The sequence below is a fragment of the Nipponia nippon genome, unplaced genomic scaffold, assembly GCF_047370975.1.
Source record: "Nipponia nippon isolate SJK-2023a ecotype South Korea unplaced genomic scaffold, ASM4737097v1 scaffold_9, whole genome shotgun sequence".
Taxonomy (NCBI): Eukaryota; Metazoa; Chordata; class Aves; order Pelecaniformes; family Threskiornithidae; genus Nipponia; species Nipponia nippon.
Genome location: NW_028262413.1, coordinates 45364636 through 45387224, shown reverse-complemented (window position 1 = coordinate 45387224; position 22589 = coordinate 45364636). Strand labels below are relative to the sequence as shown.

At 41.0% G+C, this 22589-nt stretch overlaps 1 protein-coding gene across 2 annotated transcripts in view; it reads left to right on the top strand.

Annotated features, from left to right (window-relative positions):
* ADAMTS17 (ADAM metallopeptidase with thrombospondin type 1 motif 17) overlaps positions 1–22589 on the top strand; it is a 198066-nt gene that overhangs the window by 95841 nt on the left and 79636 nt on the right. For both annotated transcript variants that reach the window (XM_087744635.1, XM_087744634.1), the window contains exons 9-12: positions 266–406; positions 1739–1889; positions 16551–16652; positions 18326–18471. In XM_087744635.1, coding sequence (XP_087600761.1) covers positions 266–406; positions 1739–1889; positions 16551–16652; positions 18326–18471 — 540 coding nt within the window. The remainder of the gene's footprint in view (positions 1–265; positions 407–1738; positions 1890–16550; positions 16653–18325; positions 18472–22589) is intronic.

Below are 22589 nucleotides of genomic sequence, written 5' to 3'. Positions count from 1 at the left end.
ACAGGAAGCACATCTAAAAGTTTCAAACAGACAAATACTAAAACCTGCATGAAATTAAGGCAATGGGTAAATTCAAGGAACCTATATCATTATATATTCATTAAACAGGCGCCCAGAGCAGTAGGTGAATGATTCTGTGTTATTTGTGCAGCCTCTTTTCGACTTGTTGATTGCTGAGAGTGTCATTACTAAAAGTCAATGGGAAATGAGAAACCCACATCATAACTTGATAGTTTTTTTGTCTTGTTTTGTTTTAATCAAACAGCATGGGAATGAGCCATGATGATGATCATCAACCCTGCGCAGGGAGGTCTCATATTATGTCTGGAGAATGGGTGAAGGGCAGGAACCCAAGTGACCTTTCCTGGTCTTCATGCAGCCGCGATGACCTTGAAAACTTCCTAAAGTAAGGATTGTGCTGATTATCAAAAATCCTATCAGGCAAGAATCCAATGTGTTATTTGAAAGTGAAAGTCTAAACAATTTTCCTTAAAAAAAAGTGTGTGCATGTGTCATTAGGGTGTGCACGTTTGAATCTGTCTCCATGCAGTAGCCCCTTTGAAACTGAGGTTTGCAGAGATTCAGAAGGATTATGTGCAGTTGTCAAGGTACTGACAGCTTCTTAAAAACAATCCCAGATCACCTTTATTTTACAAAAAATGCCCTTCATGTTTGCAGTCACAGAAATCTGTATGTAGGTGGCCTGAAAATATCTTCTCCATTGAAGGATGGTGCCAGCTTTGTGCTGTGGCTGTTACTGTCATTATTATTACTAAATAGCTTTTATTTTATGGAAACTTTATTTTGCCTGGAGGTAATTCTGATGTGTTTTCTCACCCATCAGTGAGTCTTAAACAGTTCACTATAAACTTCTTTCCCGCTGCATCCATATATCAGTTCATCATGTTCAACAGTTCAGGAAGGATTTCTGTCCTGCTGCTTGTTAACTCCCATGTACTGGAATTGTACAAAGCACTGGAATTGTCTGAACTTTCTAATTGTGGTCTTAGACCTACAGTGCAGCTCTCTGACAAACAGTGTCTGGCACAGTGGCCAGTGCTTTTGTTGTTAGAAATAGGTTCAGCATGGAAAATTCCTCACTCTGGGGATTAGAGGTGGGAGAGAAAGGAAAATAGTGAACGAAAATGGGAAAACTACTGTTACATTAAAGGCATGAAGTTGAAAAAGAAGTTGCATCTGAACTCACTGATCACTGGTGCCCAATACAGGGGAGATGACAAAGTGATATTCCAATTTGTAAAAGATTGTTGTGAAGGCAAAGGGAAAAATATTTCCTTTATGTCTGTGATGGAAAAGAAAGGAAGTCAAGGGCTTAAAATTCAGCTAGGTGGATTCAGGTGAGACATGATAGAAGACTTTCTAGCTGTCATTGTAAGGTTCGTGAAGCTTTGGACTAGATAGCCTGAGGGCAGAATTGAGTCTCAGTTAGATTTTTAGGAATAGTTTAGACAAATGTTTAACTCAGAATAATGTGAATAGAGTCGATTCTGCCTCAAGGCCTGGGGCCAGGGATGAGTTCCCAAGGACCTTTCTATCCATAGTTTTCAATGATTTAGAAGGCTTCCAGATGTATACTGGGAAAAATCACCACTGTTTCACGTGAGGTCATCGGATTCCCTGTTAAAGAGAGGACAACAGCTTCTCTACAGCAGCGATCTAGCACTCCAGTTCAAAGGTGCTTTCCCTTAAAGGCATATTTAATTCTTGCACTCCACAGGTCGAAGGTCAGCACCTGTTTGCTGGTAACAGACCCCCGAAGCCAATACGCAGTGCGGCTCCCTCACAAGCTGCCTGGAATGCACTACAGTGCTGATGAACAGTGCCAGATACTTTTTGGGACCAATGCTACGTTCTGTAAGAATATGGAGGTAAGAGCTCATGGGGTGTACCCGGAAACAAGGTGGGAAGTGGAAATAAAGCTGTCAGGCATTGGGGAAGAAAAGGGGTCTGTACTTTCCTTGGAAGTGCTTAAGGGGATTTTCAGCATGTTCAGCACTTCTGATACAAAATCAGTAGTCAAACTCGCATTGACCTTCATGTCAACAGCACATACTCTTGCAGTCCTCCTCCTTTCCCCACACTGGTCTTGTTCATCTCCTAGAGCAGACCCAGAAAACTGTTGTGTTTGTACTCAGTCTTAATTTAGGGGCAGTCCCCTTTCAACACTGTTTTGCTGAAGTACTCAGTAGAGATGTTTTTGCTGGACGTTCAGCTGAGATGAAAGTCTCTTCTCACAAGAGTGCTTGCCTACTTCCACAGACTCAGCTTAGATGACTGTCTGGATCTTTCAGTAGACCTTACCTTCAGACTGTTACAATGTTCTTTGGAGCTGACTCTAACTCTATACCAAAGAAATATTAATGACTGCTTGTTTGATGAGGCCATTTAGAGATTTGTGCAGAATGAGGCCCCTTCCTGTGTATTTTCTAAGCAATATGATGTTTAGTCAGGATTTGGGTGCAACATGGCTTATATATCACATGGTTGGCTGGCAAAATGGAAACACTGATTTTTGGTGTCTCTAGAAGTAGGTCGTGTTTGAGATGAGGCTATATCTGACTTGTGCTCTGGAATTTAGACAGCTAAACTTTTCCTAAGGTCTTGCACATCATTAGATGTCTTCATTCTGACCAGAGTGTGTCTGCATCCTGCTTTAGATAGGGACTGGAGAAATGCTTACTTCCAGCGTGGCCTTGGAGATATCCAAAAGAAAGTCATGAAGCACTATGTCCTGTCACAGGACATTCTGTCCTAGATAGACAGGCATGAAGCACCCAGGTTTCGTGGTGTCATTAACTAGCCATTTGTATTTTTCAGTTGTCCCTTATTCCCATTCTGAACAATCTTGGGATCTTAAATCAGTGTTAACAGAGAAAATAATAATCAGTGATAACTGAGGTTTCTAAGTGCCAAATTACTAAAACTGTCGAACACAGGCAAGTCCTGGGAACATGCTCTTAGTTTCACATTTGCTGTTTTATTTATTTTGGATTTGGAAACTAGCTCATATAAAACAATAAGAAAAGAATCTGGGTAGGTTGTATTTTCCAGCTCCATCAAGAAAATGCAGACCACCAGGACTACTGTACTGGAAGCAAAGTATTAGAATATAGGTCTGTAAAGAAAACCCCAGATCTATCCAGGATGATTCAAGTTCTTCCACTTGTGTGGGTGTCACCCAGCTTGACTGCTGTTGGAATAGATATTTGCTATTTCCCTTGTTGCGATAAAAAACATTCTGTTTCTGGGTAGTCTAGTGCCTGATGAGAATGTCAGCCTACTGGTAGGTGGTCAGCATTTCTCATGCAGAAATTGCATGTCCAGTCTGGAATTGCTTCAGGGACAAGCTGCTTGCCAGACTAACAAGCCAACAGGCACTGTTCTTTGTAAGATACAGACAGCAGGTGTTTGTGTCTCCCAAGATTTTTCAGCAGTCTTATTATTTGACACCTTTAGAACACAATGAAACCTGTGCTCTCTTTCTCCATCACTCCTTTAGTATCTCCCAAAGAAAAGCACGTTTTGTAAGGACTTTAGTACTTTCTAATGAAAAGCCTTGTGGAACTTCAGCAGATTAAAAACAATTTGCAGTCACTTATTTAGAAGTATTTTTCTGTTACAGATATGTGTTAAGCGTTAGCATTCACACGGTGAAGCTTTGGATCAATTATGTCACATGCCATTAGTTTAGGTAATATTTGCATCCTGTTATGCTACTCTGAGTTGGCATTTGGAGGCAACGAAAGGAAATTCTTTAGAGGAAATTATCAGCTTTAATTTTTAAACCTTAGAAGTTTGCGTTCTTTTCACCTTTGTGTTTCTCATGCCTCATCTGCAGAATGCTTGTATCGTAAGTCTCAAAGCTGTCTACAAAAATATGAACCAAAAAAAAGAATTGGCACTAGTCATTGGCATTAGCTGCAGAAATTACTGGCAAATATAGCTGTCTCCTCTTTTAGCCAATGGTAATGTGGTATTTTTAATTCAATAAAGTATTAAAAAAATCCAAATGTAAAAGTAATAAACATTTGACAGTAAATATTTGTTACAAAAAGGAAATAAACTTCAGGAAATGAGCCTCCTCAATCTTTTTATGATTACATATGTCTACTGTCTGTTTTCTTATTTAATAAAAGAGTTACATTATAACATTTCATTGGAGATAGTTGAGCTACATAATTATATCAGGCAAACTAGAGGACCTATGTTCAAAAATGCCATACAATCGGGTTGTAGAACAAATTTCAGAGATTAGATGAATCCAAAATTTTGACATTTTTGAGAAACTGCAGAAACTTTCTGTGCAGTAAGCTCTTTCCCTTAAAGGCATCAAAGCCCAAATTTTGAAAGGAATGTAATCTCCTTTGCCTTCGCAGAGAGTCAGGTGCCTAAATGCTTGGCAGCATCTGGACCTCAGACACTGGTCCAACTAGATACTTAATCCATGACTGTTCAACCTTATCAGGGTATTTCAGATTGCATCTCCAAAATTCTTCTTCCATGTTTGTTTTTAATGAGAACTCAGGTGCCCTAGTACAAAATAGTAGCCCTCAGGATTATAAGTTTGCCAAACCAGCTATCCTGCAGCTATTTTGCTCCAAATTTGTAGAACAAAAATGAAAACATATGAGGTAGGCTCAGCTTTACATAAAATATACCTCTCGACGTTCCTTTTTAATTTGCTTGGACACTGCGCCTACATTTTAATATACCAAAATTTTTAAAAATGAAATAATTAGCAGCATGAGCATATGATAATCAGCTTAATCATAGCCTGTTGTTGTAATCTATGACCTCCAGGATGTATAATTTAGGATCTGGTTCTGTAACGTCAATGTTAGGTGAGATTTACTAGTGCATGTCAGCTGTTTAAGGAGCTGTGGAATCAGGCTTTTAGGCTGGATGCTTGTTAGGCAGGGAACAATCAACTTCTATTTATTTGAAAAGCACTGCTTCTGTTATGTTACTGTATGAATAATAAATGGCAAGATTACCTGCCAGGCCCTTGAGGGAATGCAAGTCCATTTTGGTGCATGCTCTGCTCATTATTTTATTGGTTTGAGATACATCCACGTGGCTGGTTTTGGGTTGACTTTAACCTGAGTATTAGATGGGTGAGTCCTTGCTCATCATCAGGAAAGTAAATGTTTTCATGGCTCCGTGGAAGAATTAGTTTTGGTCTGAGGAACTGAATAAGAAGACAGAAGTTGGGCAGTTCTCAAGTGAGATGATTTCACATACAATAATGAATATCTCAAGACCCTTCAGTAGCTCCCCCTTCACATCTGAGTTGCATAGTTTTCTCCGGTAATACGCAAAGGGAGCAAAAGTGCTTTCACATGGTGCTTTCTGTTAATCTTTCCCATTGCAAAAGTTAGGCATTGTCTGATCAACGAGAACGCTTATCTAGCAGGACATACAAATGTGCTTCTACCATGCCAGACATGCTGCCTGTTTGCAGGTGGGAGGCTGTTCAGTCATGCCCCTTGCAGTGCTAGAAGAGCTTTTGGCCCACCTAAGAATTTGCACAGTGATCTTTACTTTGAGGGAGATAAGTTGCTTTTAGCAGAAATTAAATAGATGACCATGTCATTCTCAAGTTCTGAGCAAAATCATGATACGAGTTGTGGAAAAAACTAAACAGCAACGCACCTTTGACACTGCATAGTGCATTATCAGTGTACCCCAAACACAGAGATCTTTTGGGATTCTGGTTGCTAAATGTTGACGGGAGTCCAGGGCTAACATGCTAGGTTGTGCAAGTTACAGGGAATTCAACCTGTCTGACCCCTGTTCTTCAGATCCACACTGCGCTGTGAATCCAGTATTGTGGATTCATTTGACCCCAAAGCAAGAGGAAGCAAAAAGCTTCAACCCCACTCAAGCGATGAAGGCTTCTGCAGAGAGCAGACTTTAACTCTTTGCTGTCCCCTTTATTTAGCCGCGCTGTCAGTGAGGGAAATAGCACAGATGGTTTATGCTGAGTCTCTCACAGAGCAGGGATGGTGTTTCTCCACCAGAAATGCATAAAAACGCATTGTTCATAACCTCACATGGAGGTATGCTGTGTGTTTAATCGGAACACTGGGTTCATTTTTCAGACTGGCATGCCTACGAAGAGAGGCTTTTGCACTGAAATTATATTTATGGAAAAAATGTGATTTCTATCTTTTGTATCCAGTGTTTGGCTTTTTGTTTTATATGCCTTTTGGCTTATTTATTATTAACACATTTTTGCGGGTTTTTACATAACCATTATCTTTTAGTGTTGTTTTGAGTCAAAACTGTGCTTAGGCTAAAATGGCATGTAGAAAGAGATTAGCATTGCTACAAAGAGAATTTTTTTCTGAAAAAGGGACACTGTCAACTCAGGTGTAACTGGGAATGTGAATTTTGATGTGACACTGGTTTTAGAAAAATTAAAACAGCTAGAATTGGCTCTACTGTTTTTTCTTAAGTTCAAGTTGTTTTTTAACCAATATAGGTATGTCCCAGTATCTACAAGCTGCGGAGCAGCAGCACAGAACAAGGAGGCAAAATTGATTGTAAGCCAAAGGAGACTGACTAGATTTCTGGGCTAAAATGGAAAAGGAGAGGAACCAAAGAACTAAGTAAAGGAAGAGCAACAATTGTAATAATCAAGTGGATTTTACGTATCCCTTCAGTTTTCATATTTGCTGGTATGGCGGTGAATATAATCAAGCAATTGTGGGTCTCTCTCTGGTCTTGATCTTGCAAAGAGACTGGCAGAGTGGACTCTTGGACTCCTTGCATGGGAATTAATGGGCCTCTGTCTGTTTTTTCTTTGCGGGGTCATTTGCAAGATCCAGATGATGATAGTAAGCCCTATTATTTAGTAACGTATAGAATATTTACAAGAACATGGTAATTAGATTGAAAACTGATCTATCCTGAAAATAATAGGTTGCATTGTCATTTTCTGTACCACCAGGGACTTTGTCTACATAATTTTCCATTACACACTTTAGCTTCTGTGTAAATATAATAATAATAATAAAAAATCTGGAAGAGGATGGGTTCAGTTTTCTTGAGGCTTGCAGGATAGAAGCCTGGCAATTCTAAAATAAAATGAGAAGATTTTCTTTTTTAGAAGTAAAGGCAACAATTTACTTATTACCGTACTATATTTTATAGTTTTCCTAATGTAGATTGTTAAAATTCAGACTATTTTCACGTTGCCTGTTTCATATGAAACTGAAGTGTCCTATTTCACTGCTTCTGTATGTTGCAAAAAGACCTTTTTCTCTTTATTTTCAGTGGAAATACTTTTTGTTTAAGAGAGAGAGAGAAAGAGAGAGAAGCAGAGTTCCTGCCTGGGCAGCGCAGCCCAGTTTACAATTATTGGAATGCTTCAGAAATTTTTGTACGTGTTTCAGTTTGGAAGATGGTCAAAACACATTCTGGTGCAGTGGTTTAAAGAAAAATAAAAAGAGAGAGGGGAACCAAAATAAAATTATAAAAATACAATGTGGAAATTTAAGAATATAAAAATAATAAACTCTTAAAAATAATACAGAGTGCCTATTAAGAATCAAGCACTTGAGCTTGGCAATCCTACATTTCTTATTAAGACACAAGGGGAGGGAGAAAGAATTAGTGTAGCCTTGTGATGTGGCATCTACAGCTGAAGTTTGAACTTAATGAAATTAGCCAAAATACGATTGAGTATCAGCCTGAAAATAGTGTATAACAAGCTTGAAGGGCATTCAGACCTCTCCCATTGGCCTTCTGGGAACTTCCCATCTGCAAAACACTTCAAGAGAAAACTCCCATAATCTTCACAACCACATCTGAACAGTGTGTGTACATATCTATATTTATTTTACTGTCCCTTTCTTCTCTTTTCCCGTGGCCAAGAAACACAATCCGTGATTTCATTCTTTTAATTTCCCAGGTTTTTGTTTCGTTTTTTTTTAATGGGCAACACTGCCTGTTGTTTAAAAAAATCAATACTTTTAGTATCCTACAATCAGATGTTAAAGCCTGAGGAGTTCACTGGGAGTTACTGAGTGAACGTTCCTCTCTGTGAAGACAATACGAGATGGATGTCGCAAAGAGCAAGGTCAGAATTTTAGTCTCTAAGTTGCAAACAATATTAGATGGGAGTGATCAGGTTGATTATGAAACTTGCCTGAAGTTCTTGCCCTACCTTCATCATAGGCAGATATCTTCTCCTGAGCTAGATTACAGCATAATTCCGTGAACTCATAAGCCTTGTCTTCGTGGGGTACGTCTAGCGTGAACCTCAGAGCAGCACTTAACACATGACATGTACAATACGATGCTAATATAGCGGCTGTGGTTGCAACGTAGTTGATGAGCTACGGCTCTTTTAAGCATACTGAGGTAGAAATTGGTAATAAGTCAAAGTACAACATTTCTAATGTTTAATTCAAAGGAGTGACTCTGTTCCAGTGCCTTGTACCACATGTCCCTACATCTTCCAGGTTTGACCACGTAAAGGTACTTCCATGATTTCTTCAGCTGAGGTAACATGTACCGTTGTGTTCTCTCATTTAAGATACTGAAAACTGGGCTCAGCAAAACTGAAGAGCACATACTGTGAGAAAGAATTGTGTCTTGGTAGGAAAATGGATAAAGCTTATCTTTTTCTACTTGAATTTCTATACGTCTATGAATCCTAGACCCACAGGAGCTAGTTTCATGAATGCCCTAAAGGCACTGAAAAGATTAGTATTTAGCTTAGGTTGCTTTGCCGTAAAATTAGTTTGTGGTCTCATTAATGCTATCTTTCCAATCATCTCCTTCTTTTGACTATTACTTTAATTCCAGGTACATGAAAAAATGAAATAGAACTGGTGCTTTGCAAAGAAATACTTTAGACAGTGGAGAAGGCATTTATTTTGCCTTGAGACCACCAGAAATTGCTAAAATTAGACAGTGTTTTTCTGTTTCATTGTTTGCTTCCCAATGTACAGTTAAAAAAAAAAAAAAAGTGTTTCTACTCACTTGTGCCTTCTCTGGCAGTATGGGAGTCTTCCACTGCTTGCCTGGCAGGATCCATTCTTGTTTATCCAACTCCTTGTGACCAGCTTCCGTCTAGCCCCTCACATTTGCATTTCTGTGCAGTGTCCCTGCCTTTGCTGCTTTTGCCAGTTTTTCTTTCATCCTGGTGCATGGTTAGGAGGTTCAATCATGGCCTAAATTTTCAAATGCAGTAACGGGTTTGAATGTGTCCGTTTTTTAGCATCTGATTTTGAGTCTCAGGGAAGCTGCGTGCTTTTCCAGAAGCCCTGAGCTTCTACCGGCTTTGAAAGGTTGCCCTTCTTGAAGTATTTCCAATCAGGCCTCCCAAACCACTCTTCACTTCTCAAAATACTGGTTTCTTGTATCTCCCCCAGATTGGAACAATTTCCAGATACTGCATTGCACATTTCCAGTATAAAAGTAAGTAATTCCAGTTCAGCTTCCTCACAGGAAAGGGTGAAGAGCTTGCAGTAGGCCAAATCCCTCTCAAAAGAAGAATTTTTATGTTTCTCTGTCTCTTACCATCTATCCCACAGAGCCACTCACAGAGCCCTAGGAGCAGTTTTACGGTGAGAGATGATGGCACACTTGGCAAAAGATCCCTGCTGCATCCGCTCTAGAGAGGTCAGGGCCCATCTTCCTGTCTGCAAGTGTGTTTTGGGCAGCTCTTGAATAGCCTGGTTTTGCTTTTGCTAACATTGTCAAAACATGAGAACTCTGGATTTTTCTAATCCTTTGGCTTTCATCTGCTGTTAGAAAGGCTATTTGACTGAAGATTATAAGCAGTTAATTTCATTCAGACCTTAGACATCCAAATCTGTCTGTGGTGAGCAGTGTGTCACGGTAAGTTACTGTTTTGGAAGCTGACAGATATTTTGTCTTTCTCCCTGAAAGACGAAGGGGAAACATTCATACATTTAATTGTAGAACAAAAAAGCTCTTGGTATCACTCCATCTATATATACGGGTACATTTCATATGGGATCCATGTGTTGGTAGTTGGAGGAACGCGTATCGAGCCATCTAGCTCAGAGAACCAAACCCAGCGTGACATCCTTCATGTTTGCTGCGTTCAGTTTGTTTTGTTTTCTCTGATACAGAACGTTAACAAATCTCGGAAATTACTATGTTGAATTTTTTGCACTGTTCTACAAGGAAAAGAGTAGCACCGGAAAGCAGTTAACTCTCAAGGACCATTTCCTTAAGAGTTCTTTAACTGTCAAGGGCCATTTCCTCAAGAGGTAAAACAATCTTGTTGATTTTGTACACTTGTGTCTGATGTTGGTGACTTTCCACTCACACAAGTTTTGCTGAAGAGGCTGTTCATTGAGTTAATGGAGTTACATCGATGAAAAAAACTAATATAAAGGGGAATCAACTCTAAATTTGTTTGTTGGCTCCAAGCAGGCAGATTATTGGTCCTCCTCATCTAAAAAGTGTAATGTTGTCCACATGTGTTTCTCTGTGTTCTGAAGAAACAAAGTGATCACCAGGTAGTGAAAACAGGGAAATGTTTTTTAAGAAACCTTTTCTAGTTGCATCTAAGAAGGTTATCTGATTGGTTTTTGTAATACAGGCTGAGATGCTTTCTGTCCAACAGTAAAGACATCCATTCTACTTTGTCATTAATGAATAAAATTACACATTATAAATTTGTGGGATTGTTGCCCAGTTTTGTTAATATCAGTAGTGGATATCAACCATTGCCTGAGTATTCTAGGATAGTCCTTGTGATTCTTTATCAAGCCTTCCCTTGACTTTTGGATCAGGTCTGTCATTTGGACAGATAGACAGATACTTCGGCTATGGGACCTACCACTTGTTCCTTGGAATATCAGCTCTAGCGAAAGGTCAGCAGCTGGCCACTGATACGTGTATCCAAGCCTCACAGTTACCTTGTCTGGGGCAGTACACGGCTCCTTTTCAAAAGCGCCTTCCAATTTTACAGGGTTCTGATTTTGAGCGCTTTTCATCTAGTTTTCAACAGCAAGGAGCTCCATCTAATAGCAGTGGCAAACAACAGCGCTCACCTCCCTTGTGATCCGTTGTAGATTGCCAGTTGTTTATGCACCCAAGATTAAAGTTAGCGACAGCGTGGAAATTGTGGGCATTGTTTTTCTCACCTTGTTGTGTAAAGAATTCTTCCTCAGAAGCACGCTGTGAGGCTTCAAGAACGTATACACAGCGTTTTGAACAGGAAAGCGTGTGTAAATTGTGTGTTTATTGTACTTAACAGGTGTTAATTAGGATTCTGTTCATAAGGATGTTTTCTGTCATGGTTAGCTATGTGCCAAGCCAAAACCTTGGCAAACTAAAAGAGATCTGATACTTCGTTGAAAGCCAGCCTATTTATAAGTGTTCCTGTGTGTTATGTGGTGTCTTGCTCCTCTTCCTTAAGGATGTTTACTCTTTCTAAGTCCTTCTTCATAATCGCTTCATTTTGACAGCAAAATTGGTTTCATGGTGGTTAAATTCTGCTGCTAGAAATAAGAGGTTCCTCTTTCCAGTGGGCAATAGGCAGCAGGAACAAATTCATTCTCAGGAGAAATAAGTGTTTCTTTTTTTGGATGAATCCAAGGTGAGGGAGTGAGTATGTAGGGAAGGAATTAGCTTCTGTTGAGTTCTTCCCTAGTGGGAAGGATATCTTTGTTCATTGGATTCTCTTTATGCTTTGGAGAGTTGGAAGCTCCCCTTGTAGGTAATAATCTGAGGCTTTGAGACAGAGGTGCATTGCGAGCCCTCTCTTCTCACTGAGACCATATGAGGTCATTGGGCAGAATCATGCTGATTTTAGTAACAGTGGTGATGCAGTAGCTAACCCAGAAACTAGCAGACTCTAGACTTATTGCCTGTGGGCAAAGAGCTGGCTGAATTAATTCTGGCTTCTCCTCATTTCCAGCTGCAGCACTGAGTTAAAGAACCTAAAATAGATTACTTCCCTAGAGCCGCATGTGAGTGGTCGTAGCGCTTCACACGCTGTGAGTCTGTGCTGCCACATGTGTGGGATGGAGTTCCACGTAAGGTAAACACCATCTTCAGAAACAGTATGTTTTGTGAAAAAGCGTGAAAAGCTGTGAAAGGTGGGAAGGCCCACAGCCAGACGTGTTCCTGGGGGTATCCCAGGAGTTGTTTCTGGTTTTACCCTGAAGTTTAGCCAGAGCAGGCAGTGCGAGCCTGTGGCTGTGACACTGAGCAGAGGACTGCAGAGCTCTGAGCAGCGTTTTTCCTTGTCTCCCAGCAGACTTTCAGCAAGACATTTCATTCCTTTCTGTTCCTCATCTTCCCACCTATAACAGAGGGATAAATCTTCCTTTATCTCCAAGCTCCTAGGAGTCTGTTTAGATTGCACGCTCTCCGAGGAAGAGAAAACACCTGGCACAGCAAGGCCCCTTTCCCAAATAGATGCCGTTATAATACCTGTAATCGGAAGCGTCGTTCACCTGCCGAGCAGATATCTCCTAGCTTGGGAGTTTCCGGACTGTGACCTCTCTCAGGACTGGTTTCTAACAAACAGCTGTGCAGACAAGTTTTCCTATCTTCCAGGCGTTTTTGAGAGTCTAAAATTTGCACCTTTATCAAAATTCCATTTTTATTGCGATTTTTAAATTTTATTTTCTGTCTGTATAAATTCCTGAGGGGTTCGGTTGAACAAGCATTTCAATTTAAAAAAAAAAAGAAATTTAAATTTTTATTGAAATATTACTTTTCAACAACCATCTCACTTTTTTTAAATTTTATTTTGCTCTTGGAAATATTTCAAGCTGGGAGCTGATCCAAAGAGGACCTTTCCCCACAGACAGTTTCAACAAATCAATATTTTTCCAGTGAAAAATATCTGTCATTGGAAAATCCTAACTGGCACTTTTTGAATGCTGTAGGGAAGACTTTGCAGGCAGAGACCTGCCTTCTAAAAGCTGGTTGCTGAATTTACAATTACCAGTAATACGGCTCTTTTGATGGCTTCTTCTATGTCAGTGTAAGCTCTGAACTGCCACTCATATACAAGCAACTGCCTTTCAAGTTCTGCCATTTCTCACTTTGATATTTCTCCTCAAAGCTGGCTATTTAACTATTAAAAAGTCAGTCACTGCGACTGGTTAGCTACAGGACTGTTTAATGGGGAGTTTTGTTTGGGTTTCTATTGTAGTTGAGGAGGATATATGATCTCATTTGAAATGAGCTATTAACATGATAAAACATCTTGGGAACATACAATACCAAAGCTGATGGTTTAATCTTTGCTGGGGTATCTGAATGCTGTATTAAATACAGGGGACTGCACTAATGAGTGTTTGAGCTTTGTAGTGGTATGGCACTAGAACACAGAGCTGAAGCGCAGTTACCAGATTTTTCTGTAACTGTTTCCTGAAATATGCTTTGCATTTAGTGTTCGGAATCAAACACAGGGATACTATAAAAATCCTATGTTTTCCATACCTCAAAGATGGGAAATTTCAGAAAGGTTGGTGTTGCTAATACAGATTTTTCCTTTATTTATCTCCCTATAAATACGCGCCATGGATGCATGTGTGTGTGTACTTGTATATATATGCATAAACATATACATATATATACACACACACATACAGACATGTATGTGAGTATTTGCACCCGCTCCATCCGTAGGCAGGGCTCAGTTCTGTAGTTCTGCTGGTACAGGCACACCTGTTTGAGGTTACCTGTGCCCATTGCTTCCCCCAGGCCACGGCTCATACCTGGGCACGTTAGCTGGCTTTATCACCTTCCACGTTCTTGTGGGCTATGGAGGAATTCTGGTTGGCAACTAAAGTTGTACAAAAAGCTGCTTCATTTTTATGACTTTCTGTTTCCGCCACCCCCCTTCCCCCTCCCAGTGTTACATCAAAGAGGAGAATTTAACCCTGACTAATTTACAAGCAGCTTACGATTCAGGGACTTGAAGCTGAACCTTAACAAATACCAGCCTTGCATAATGCGCAGATATTTAGCAATGGCGCTCATCTGTGTCTAGAACAACTTCTTTAAGGATGTAGTAAATTCCATTCCATCTTCAGCCAGGACGTCTTTCTGACAGAAAGCAGAAGCAGAGGGTTTCCTTCTGGAACCACAGGGCAAAATTTCTGTCTGTGTTATTCAAGAGATCACGCTGGAGGGTTTCTCATCACATTCTGCTCTGAAGCTTTGTGGTTATGTGTAACAGAGGTGCTGAAGCCTAGAAAAGTGAAAATACATGCTATCTCCACCCTTCATCTCTGAAGCTTCCCTTCATTTTATGTATCACTATTCCCCAACCACAGTTTGAAAGGAGGCATTGCTGATAATGCTTTCACAAGATCACTGTCCACGGTCATCAAGGGAGAAGCGACAGTCCAGATTGTCAATTAATTCCTGACCCTGGCTTAACACTAACAACATTTATAAGTCATCAATACAATTATTTGTAATGGCAAAGAAACTGTTAGAGTCTATCGAGTTCATAGACTGCACTTAATTGTGCCCTGTAGGTACATGCAGCACGTCCTGCCGCTGTGGCTAGAACCTCCTATGATACCTTCCACCTAGGTCTGTGACATGCTTTAAACATATTTTAACTGTTTTTGAATCCTTTTTAGTCATTCATATGCGTAGTCGTAACGTAAAGAATCATCACCTTTAGATCCCAGTGAGTTAAACCAGGTGCAAGGGTGCTGTAGCTTTACAACTAGGAAAACAAGCATCCTCTCAGAGCTGAAAGTTTGGCATTTGGGGAAAAGCTTTTTCAGTTTAAATGGTTTATTGCCTAGATTAGTGTTCGTTCTGTAACACTTGTGGACGGTTAATTGATGTACTTTTTGATTTTAGTCCTCTCCAGGGAAGGTGGGGGTTTGAGAATCTGGGAGTTGCAGTGTGGAACAACTGATTTCTCAGTAAGCTCTGAAATCTCTGGCTTGTCAATTCTGCCTCGCTATACCTATCTGTAAAAGAGTATGTGATGTCCTTATGGCTAATCGGCTTAAGTGCTTTCAGAGCTGTGGGTAAACCACTAATTAGTCACAGTCATTTAGTCAAAATTACTAAAGTCTGATATTTTCCCATATGCTCTATTAGTTCGGGGAAAATGTCTTGAAAATTCATTGATTTAGGCTCCCCTGGTGTATTTGCTGTTGATTGTTTGTTTGTTTGTCGATGGCTTTCTGTGTTGTGGTTCATACAGATGTTGCTGAATGGTGCCGTCTGCTTCTAGTTGTTGTGAATGTTCTTTCCATTGAAATAATGCAAAATCCTCTTTCCAGAAAAAAATGTAGAAATAAATCAGGATGCAGATACTGCTGTGATAACTATTTTGTTTCAGTATGTTCTACATCATCGCTCTTGGTATTGGGATTTATCTCGTCTGCACCCTCTGCAGTACAGATCTATTTTATATAGGCATACCAACATGCATGTACACAAAACACACATGCACCCACAGTCTCTTACATTGCATTGTGAAAGAACTGTAAGTTTGAAGCGTGTTGACTCAACTATTTAATGAGGTGCAATAAATCTTGACAAGACCAGCTGGCACTTGAGTCAGGCTTCTCATCTTTTTACCATTACATTGAAACGTGAACAATAGTGGAAAGAAATGTAACTCTTCTTTTTCTTTTTTTGGTACTCAGATCTGTAGCACTGTATTGAAATCATCCACTTTCATGGAACACAGAGCACAGTGGATGCTGTGGAAAATGTTAACGACGTAAAGGCCCCTCTTCCTCGTTCTTTTTCTCAAATTCTGAAAACGTTATTGATCTGACAGATCACGCAAGTGTGGTCAGCATTCATATCCCTGCAACACACATGGGCTGAGCAGAGCAGCAATGTTGAATAATGATACCCAGAACGTGGTTCAAGTCTGGTAGCGAGATGTGCTGTACCACTTGCTGCTCTTGCCCTCACATCTCACTTTTCGCCTTCTCTAGCACATTGGTCTCTAGCAGCTACTTCTCACCACCAAACCGTTACTAACTTTGCCCCTGCCTGTCACCAAGCTCCTCCTCTGCTGCGCGGCACACCATGAAATCCTTTCCTCTTTCTCATTCCGCCTTAAGATCTTCTTCTCTCAAGGAGCATTGCTGGCTGATTATAGCTACCACCAGATCCAGCAGGGCTGACTGCGTTTCATCATGCTCAGTTACTTGAGCATCTTTTTAAAAAATACAAATAATTAAGCAGCTTGGACATCTAAGCATGTGGCATGGTTCCACAGCACCCATCTTGGCCTCCCATATAGGATACTTTTTTAATGGACCAGATTTATTCTTGTGAAAAGAAATCTATTTAAATGATGCACTTCTTGTTTTGGGTGAGTTTTGTTTCTGACAACGGCATCCATCAATCTCTTTTATATTCTCAGCCCCACCACTTAATGCCAATCTATCCTTAAAAAATAATTGCTCCCAAACCAGCTAGATGCCTCTGGATTCACTTGAGAAAGACTGCCTGAGCTTTGCAGTGTATCCCATAATGATAGCTGACATCTCCAGAAGTAATAACTGCACCTCGTTGCTTTGTGATTACAGCATTTGATGTGTGCTGGGCTCTGGTGCCTGGTGGAAGGAGATACGTCCTGTAAAACAAAGTTGGACCCCCCTCTGGATGGCACTGAATGTGGCGCAGACAAGGTAATCAAAATGCTCAGTAGCAGTCAGTTTGGTTTTTCCAGCATTGTCTGTGGAATAATGTTTCCAAGATGTTCAGTATTTACCATAAACCCATATTTTTTACTGATTTTGTTACAGAAACTGCTCAATTAACAGCTGGATTGGGTTAAGTCTTTCTGATTTTATGTTACGTGTATTTCAGTAGCCTCTGGAGACCTCAGTAGTCAAGTTCTTGTGGTCTAGGCATTCTACAAACGGTGCAGGAAAACCCCCATGCCTCACTCTGCTAAGTGCAGAGACTGAGTACCCTGCGAGCCATCTTAGGTAGTAACTCGCTCCTGTCACTTCTGTTCATTGCTGCCAGGGGTGTTTCATGAGTGAGGCATTTTTTCAGCATAAGCTAAGGTAGTAGTGTTTGCTGTATTTGAGGTAGAAAGAGTGGAGAGCGTTTAGGCTGGCATTTGGGGAGTGGAGAAAGGTGGGGAAAGAAAAAGGGGCTACATAAAAACTTTATAGTTTCTGAAAGTAGCTCAAAATGTGTTGAGCTCAAATTCAGTGATGTTCAGTTGTTTTTGAAGTATCGTTTGCTGTACTGTATGTATATACTCAGATGACTAAGGCATATATGGACTTTCCAGAATTCAGGTCAACGTAGAAAATTGTTACAAGAAACACAAAATAAACTCTCAGATTAGTGGATCTCCCTCCAGTGAAAATCACCATTCCAGTAACTGGTTTCAGTGCCATAAGGGTTCCCAGTTGACCTACTGTGCTAACAGCAGTTGACTTAAGTGAACGTTTGACCTCCAAGATGGGCTGTGCTAGGTGGTGTGTGGTTCATAAATGTGTGTGGTTGACTCTCCCGGTGCAGCTGATAACTTGTTAGGCTACAAAGGAACTTGACTGGTTTGGTAACTCCCAGCCCCCTACTTACTGGTTTTGGATTCTATTTTGTGTATGTTGTATGGTTGGGGAGGTAAGAAAGGGTAAAATTAAAAAGTTTGTTGCTAAAATCAAAGATTAGAGACCTTTACTTTGCTTGCAAATAAAGATAAACAATGACAAGAAAAGTTGGATCCTGGAAAGCATGACAAGGAAACTGAGACAAAAGATTTTTAGATATATGTTTTTCTAACTACAGGAGTCCTGGTGATTCTTTCGTAAGACTGCTTAGCAGTGCTGACTGTATCATATCCTGGACAGAGCAGGAGAATAGGCCAAGTTTGCTGCTTGGTCAGGAGCCAGCACAACCTATTAGAATCAAAGGTTGTTTGGGGCTTTAGCCAAGTTAGTTCCAAAATACCTCAATTATTTTGTACATACTGGGACTGCTGCTGATGAAGACATTGCTTTGGGGTATAATTTCTTGGACTCAGTTTCTGTAAAGAGTGTGGCTTTAAGTCTTAGCACTTAGATAATTATCTGCTTTATAAAGCAAAGGGCTCAATTCTGTGATTATTTTTTTTAATGACAGAACTCCCTTCAGGAGTTCGTTGAGGGTGGCACTTAATTTCTATGTTTGACCTCCTCCCTTTCTCCTCCTCCCACCTCCATCTCACTGAAGCCTTGAATCTCTAGAAACTTAAACATGGGCTTGTTGTAATCTCTCAGACATCCTTTTAAGTCCACCTGTGCAGGAATGTTTGCAAGATCAGGGCTTCTTTCCAGCCTGTGCTAACACAATTGCATTTCAGTGGTGCCGAGCTGGGGAGTGCGTCAGTAAAACTCCCATCCCTGAGCATGTTGATGGAGACTGGAGCCTGTGGAGTCAGTGGAGCATGTGCAGCCGGACGTGTGGCACAGGAGTGCGATTCAGACAGCGGAAGTGCGACAATCCCCCGTAAGTCTTCATGTCATGCTGATTTCTTTTTGCATGTAGAGCTTAGACCATCCTTGCTGCCAGAGTACAGGGAAGAAATAGGCAGCAGTGCTGTGCAGAGGACGTGAGAGATTTCTTGTTCACAAGCAGCAAGGACCAGGTCAAAATTCTGGAGTGACTCAGAGTGAAGTAGGTTCTGTGGAAGTGGCTTGAAGGGTTAGCATTGGAAGTGGCCCATTGCAATGATTCAAACATAGATACAATTGAATAAAAAATGTACAGTTTGGCAGAAGAAATGATGCTGTGTTTCCTCTCCAGCACTGCAGTGAATGAGGAGGGGTTGATCTGGATCTACAGACCAAACTGAGCCAATATGTCTTAGAGATCAGTTTTGCAGGGAGTGCTGGCTCTGGGCTTGGGAAGCGATAGAGTGGCTGACAGTGGTCATAGTGTCATATAGCTGTGTTGGTAAAGCACCTTGAGATTTTCTGTACATCAGGATGTGCTGCATATGAAAAGGAAAGTTTTCCCACACACAGAGTGCAGCGGGTGCTCTTTAGCTCCTGCATAGTGACTACAAATAGTCCTATGCGCTCTGCTTGGGCTTGGATTTTTTTCTGGTTCAGGAAGAAACATAAGTGGTGTTATCTCCCATGTGCCATCCTTCATCGCTCAGGTCAATTGAGGCACATCTGGAAGTCTTTTCTTCTTATGGGAGGCTTCTGAGATGAGTGAGGGTGCTCACAATCTTGAGAGCAGCCCTCCAAATTGTGTATCTCTGACTTTATTCATATTTTAAGGTTTTCTCCACAGACAAAGCACAGGAAACTTTTCTTTTTAAATAGGGGCTGAAATTCTGGCTAGCAACATAGTCACTTTGAAGACATGCCTAGATGATGGATAGGCACACACTGGCTGCTGCTGAGCTGTATTCATGTGAAAGGGATATTTTTGTTTATTCCTCTCCTTAAATAACGCTGAACTGCAATTGCGTGTCTGTGATGTCCAGGCTTGATTTTTACCAGCTCATTTTCCTGAACAAGGGACTGAGCTGCTTTCTTTGCTGTCAGCTACAAAAAGTCTCTTTAACCACAGTGCTGACCAAACCTAAATCCATTCATCATCGTTCCTTAAATTACAGGAAATGCTCCCTCCAAGATTGCACACTGATTTTAAAATTCTCTTGCTCATATACATTCTTGGCTGGGGATACACACGTGATCTTCTTTTGCTTCAAATTCCTGGCATCAGCCCACTTCTGCAGCTGGTTTATTCACTGTCCAAAAATATTGGCTAAGGGATTTATCTTTTATTTTATATATATTTGGTCTTGGGATTTTTTTTTTTATAACTGGAATCTCTACTCCCGCCAGCTGACTTTTGTGCCTGTGGGACTATCAGTATTTTTAAACCAGTTGCTTCACTGTTTGATTTGGTTTTTCCTCTCTGTAATTTCTCTGAGTATTTGCATGCATTGCCTCCAAACGGTTGTAAGGCAGTGTGTCATGAGCCAGTTTGCACGTCCAGACTTTTGAGTTGTACTGCCTTGTGTTCTTGTCTAGGCTTCGGACTATTGTTGTACAGTGGGATTGAAGAGAAAACCACTGGCTTAAACAGAACATCAGAATGAGATCTCCACCCCTTCTCCAGTCCCCTCTTGTCATGTAAAAGGGTCGCGGTAGTATAAATGGGCTTTGATTTCTTCAGTTCCATTAGTGGGTGGATTCTCTTGGCATAAATACAGTGGAAGATGGCTGTGAAGTTGTCCACCAGGAGATCTCGCACGGTCACTGTTTCAGGCATGTGTCAGGGCGGACTTGAATTACACTGTTTATTGGAAATCCCAGGCACTGCTAGAGCCCATATTATACAGGGCTTGGGACCTGGGATTATAGGGATCTTTCCGTTCAGATTCTTTTGCAGAATCTGATAGAGATGATGCCCAAAGTCTTGGCCTCAGCATTTGGAAAGCTGGAAGGGACACAAGGGTGAAGCCAGAAAAATGGAGTGAAGCAAGAAAAGAAAGGTATATGAACAAGTGCTAGGTGACCGTTTGTGGGAGACCAGAGAGAGTGACTGTCATTGTTTTTTCTTCATTTTACATGATGAAAACCCTCAGTATCCTGTTTAAATGTGCCAAGAGGCCTGTAATACTGAAATACTATTACAGGGGTCAATTAAGTAAAAGATTACTGCCAGTAATTCTGCATTCCCTACTCAAACAGCAGCAGAGCAGAACATAAGCAGCATGGCAGAGCTATGTCTTCTCCATTTCTCTGACTGCCTGTCCATGTCTGTTTATCTGCTTGTTCCTGAACCCCTTGAGTAGATGTTCTGTATTCTACTCGTGTTTTACTAGAGTTAGTTTAGTAGAAAGCAGCAACATACTACCAAATAAAGTATGATGCTGTTGGACAGAGGGGAGCTGAAGTGGGAAGGTCTTGTTGGGTGTATTATTTTTTGTTGGATTACTGGGAGTAGAAACATCCCCCAGATCTGTAGGATGTTTTGTGGCTGATGAGATGAAGGCATCCAACTCTAATTTTGGGAGAAACTACGTCAGGAGGAGGCAGTTCATTTTACTCCTCAATTAGAAAGAGAAGACGGGTCAGGCTGCTGAAGGGCCGAGCAGGTGAGGGCAGGCCAAAAGGCGCTACGTTCCTGCAGCTCCCACGGACCGGGAGTGGTGGGTGCTCAGGACATCTCTGTCTCCTCATGGATTTGGCTATTACTTTAGTATTGCCAGCGACCATTATTACCAGCAGTGCGAGCTGCTTGCTTCCAATCTGCGCTGGCAAACTCATAGAAAGTCCCTCACAAGTTAATGACATCTTAAGATTAAAGCCAAAGCAACTGCTGATGAACACAGTAAATAGTAGCCCTGCTGTGTCTCCTGTTCCATGGCCATCAGCTTGATACCCTGCTCTCGAGAGAGCGCTCTGTTACTCTTTGGGTCTTCTGACTGCTTTCTTTTTTGTTTCTTTCCCCCCCCCCCGCCCCGTGGATGTACACACAAACATGCACAGAGTCACTTACGTTCAATGGCTACATCTCTTTCACTGTAGCCAAAGAGATGGTTCTGAAACCAAAGTTTGTGGATCTGATGTCTTTACGTGAGTGCAGGGTTCATTTGGGAAGAATCCTGCGTCATGCTTCAAGTCATCTGGACTGAGTGTCTGTCTCACCCAGTCTAAGACAGCAGACACGATCCTCCCAGATTTCTGCATCGGCCTCAGCACATCTGCTGCCTTGCAGGTGTCCATGGCAGAAAAGAGGTGTTAGCAGTGCAAGCAGGCGTTTGTTCACGCTGTTCTTCTGGTGACTCTCTGTGATGTTACAGTGTCACTGGAGATCAGCATTTCCATTAAAAAAAAATCCAAAGCATTCTTTCTGGGATTAATGGAGCTACTGTAAAAATTTGATCTAGGCTGAAATTTGGCATAAAGCTCTTATATGCAGAATCAAATGTTTCTGTTGCACCGAATGCTGAATTCATCAAGTCCAGCACAGCTAGGAAATCAAAGATGCAGTCCTATAGTCCGTGTGTAAGTGAACGGGGCAACTCTTGCTAGGACCACTGACAGAAATAAATTATATACAATGGGGGCCTTGGTTTCTAATTAGCTGAGTGATATAACCTGATATTCATTGCTCTTCTGGGAGGGAGGGGGGAAGAAGCTTTTGGAATGAACTGCCATACTGCTAAAAACTGGAATTTGGCTGGAGTTGCTTTTTATAGCCATCTGTTAAAGAAAAGTCAGAACATGACTTTATCCGTCTTTGCTGATTACAGCTGGGGAGATAGGTATGTGAGAAATTCAGGAGAGTATCAGCAAGTAGCTAAAGAAATTATCTGTTAGGATGGCTAAGTCTTTTGCTTACTTGGGTTTTTTGTTTGTGTTTTTGTTTCGTTTTGCAAAGAAAATATAGGCTATTGTTGAGAGTTCGAGTTTTTCTTCTCTCGGGAATCATAAATAAGAATAAATAGATTTTGCAGGTGCTTAATCCTGATGTTGGATTAGTGGCCTTTCCTGCATGTTTAAAAAACAAATGTGTAAAATGGCATGGTTTTCATGGATGGAGATTATCTGCTGTCCAGATTTGTTTCTGGACACCCTGCTTAGGGTACAGGTTATAGC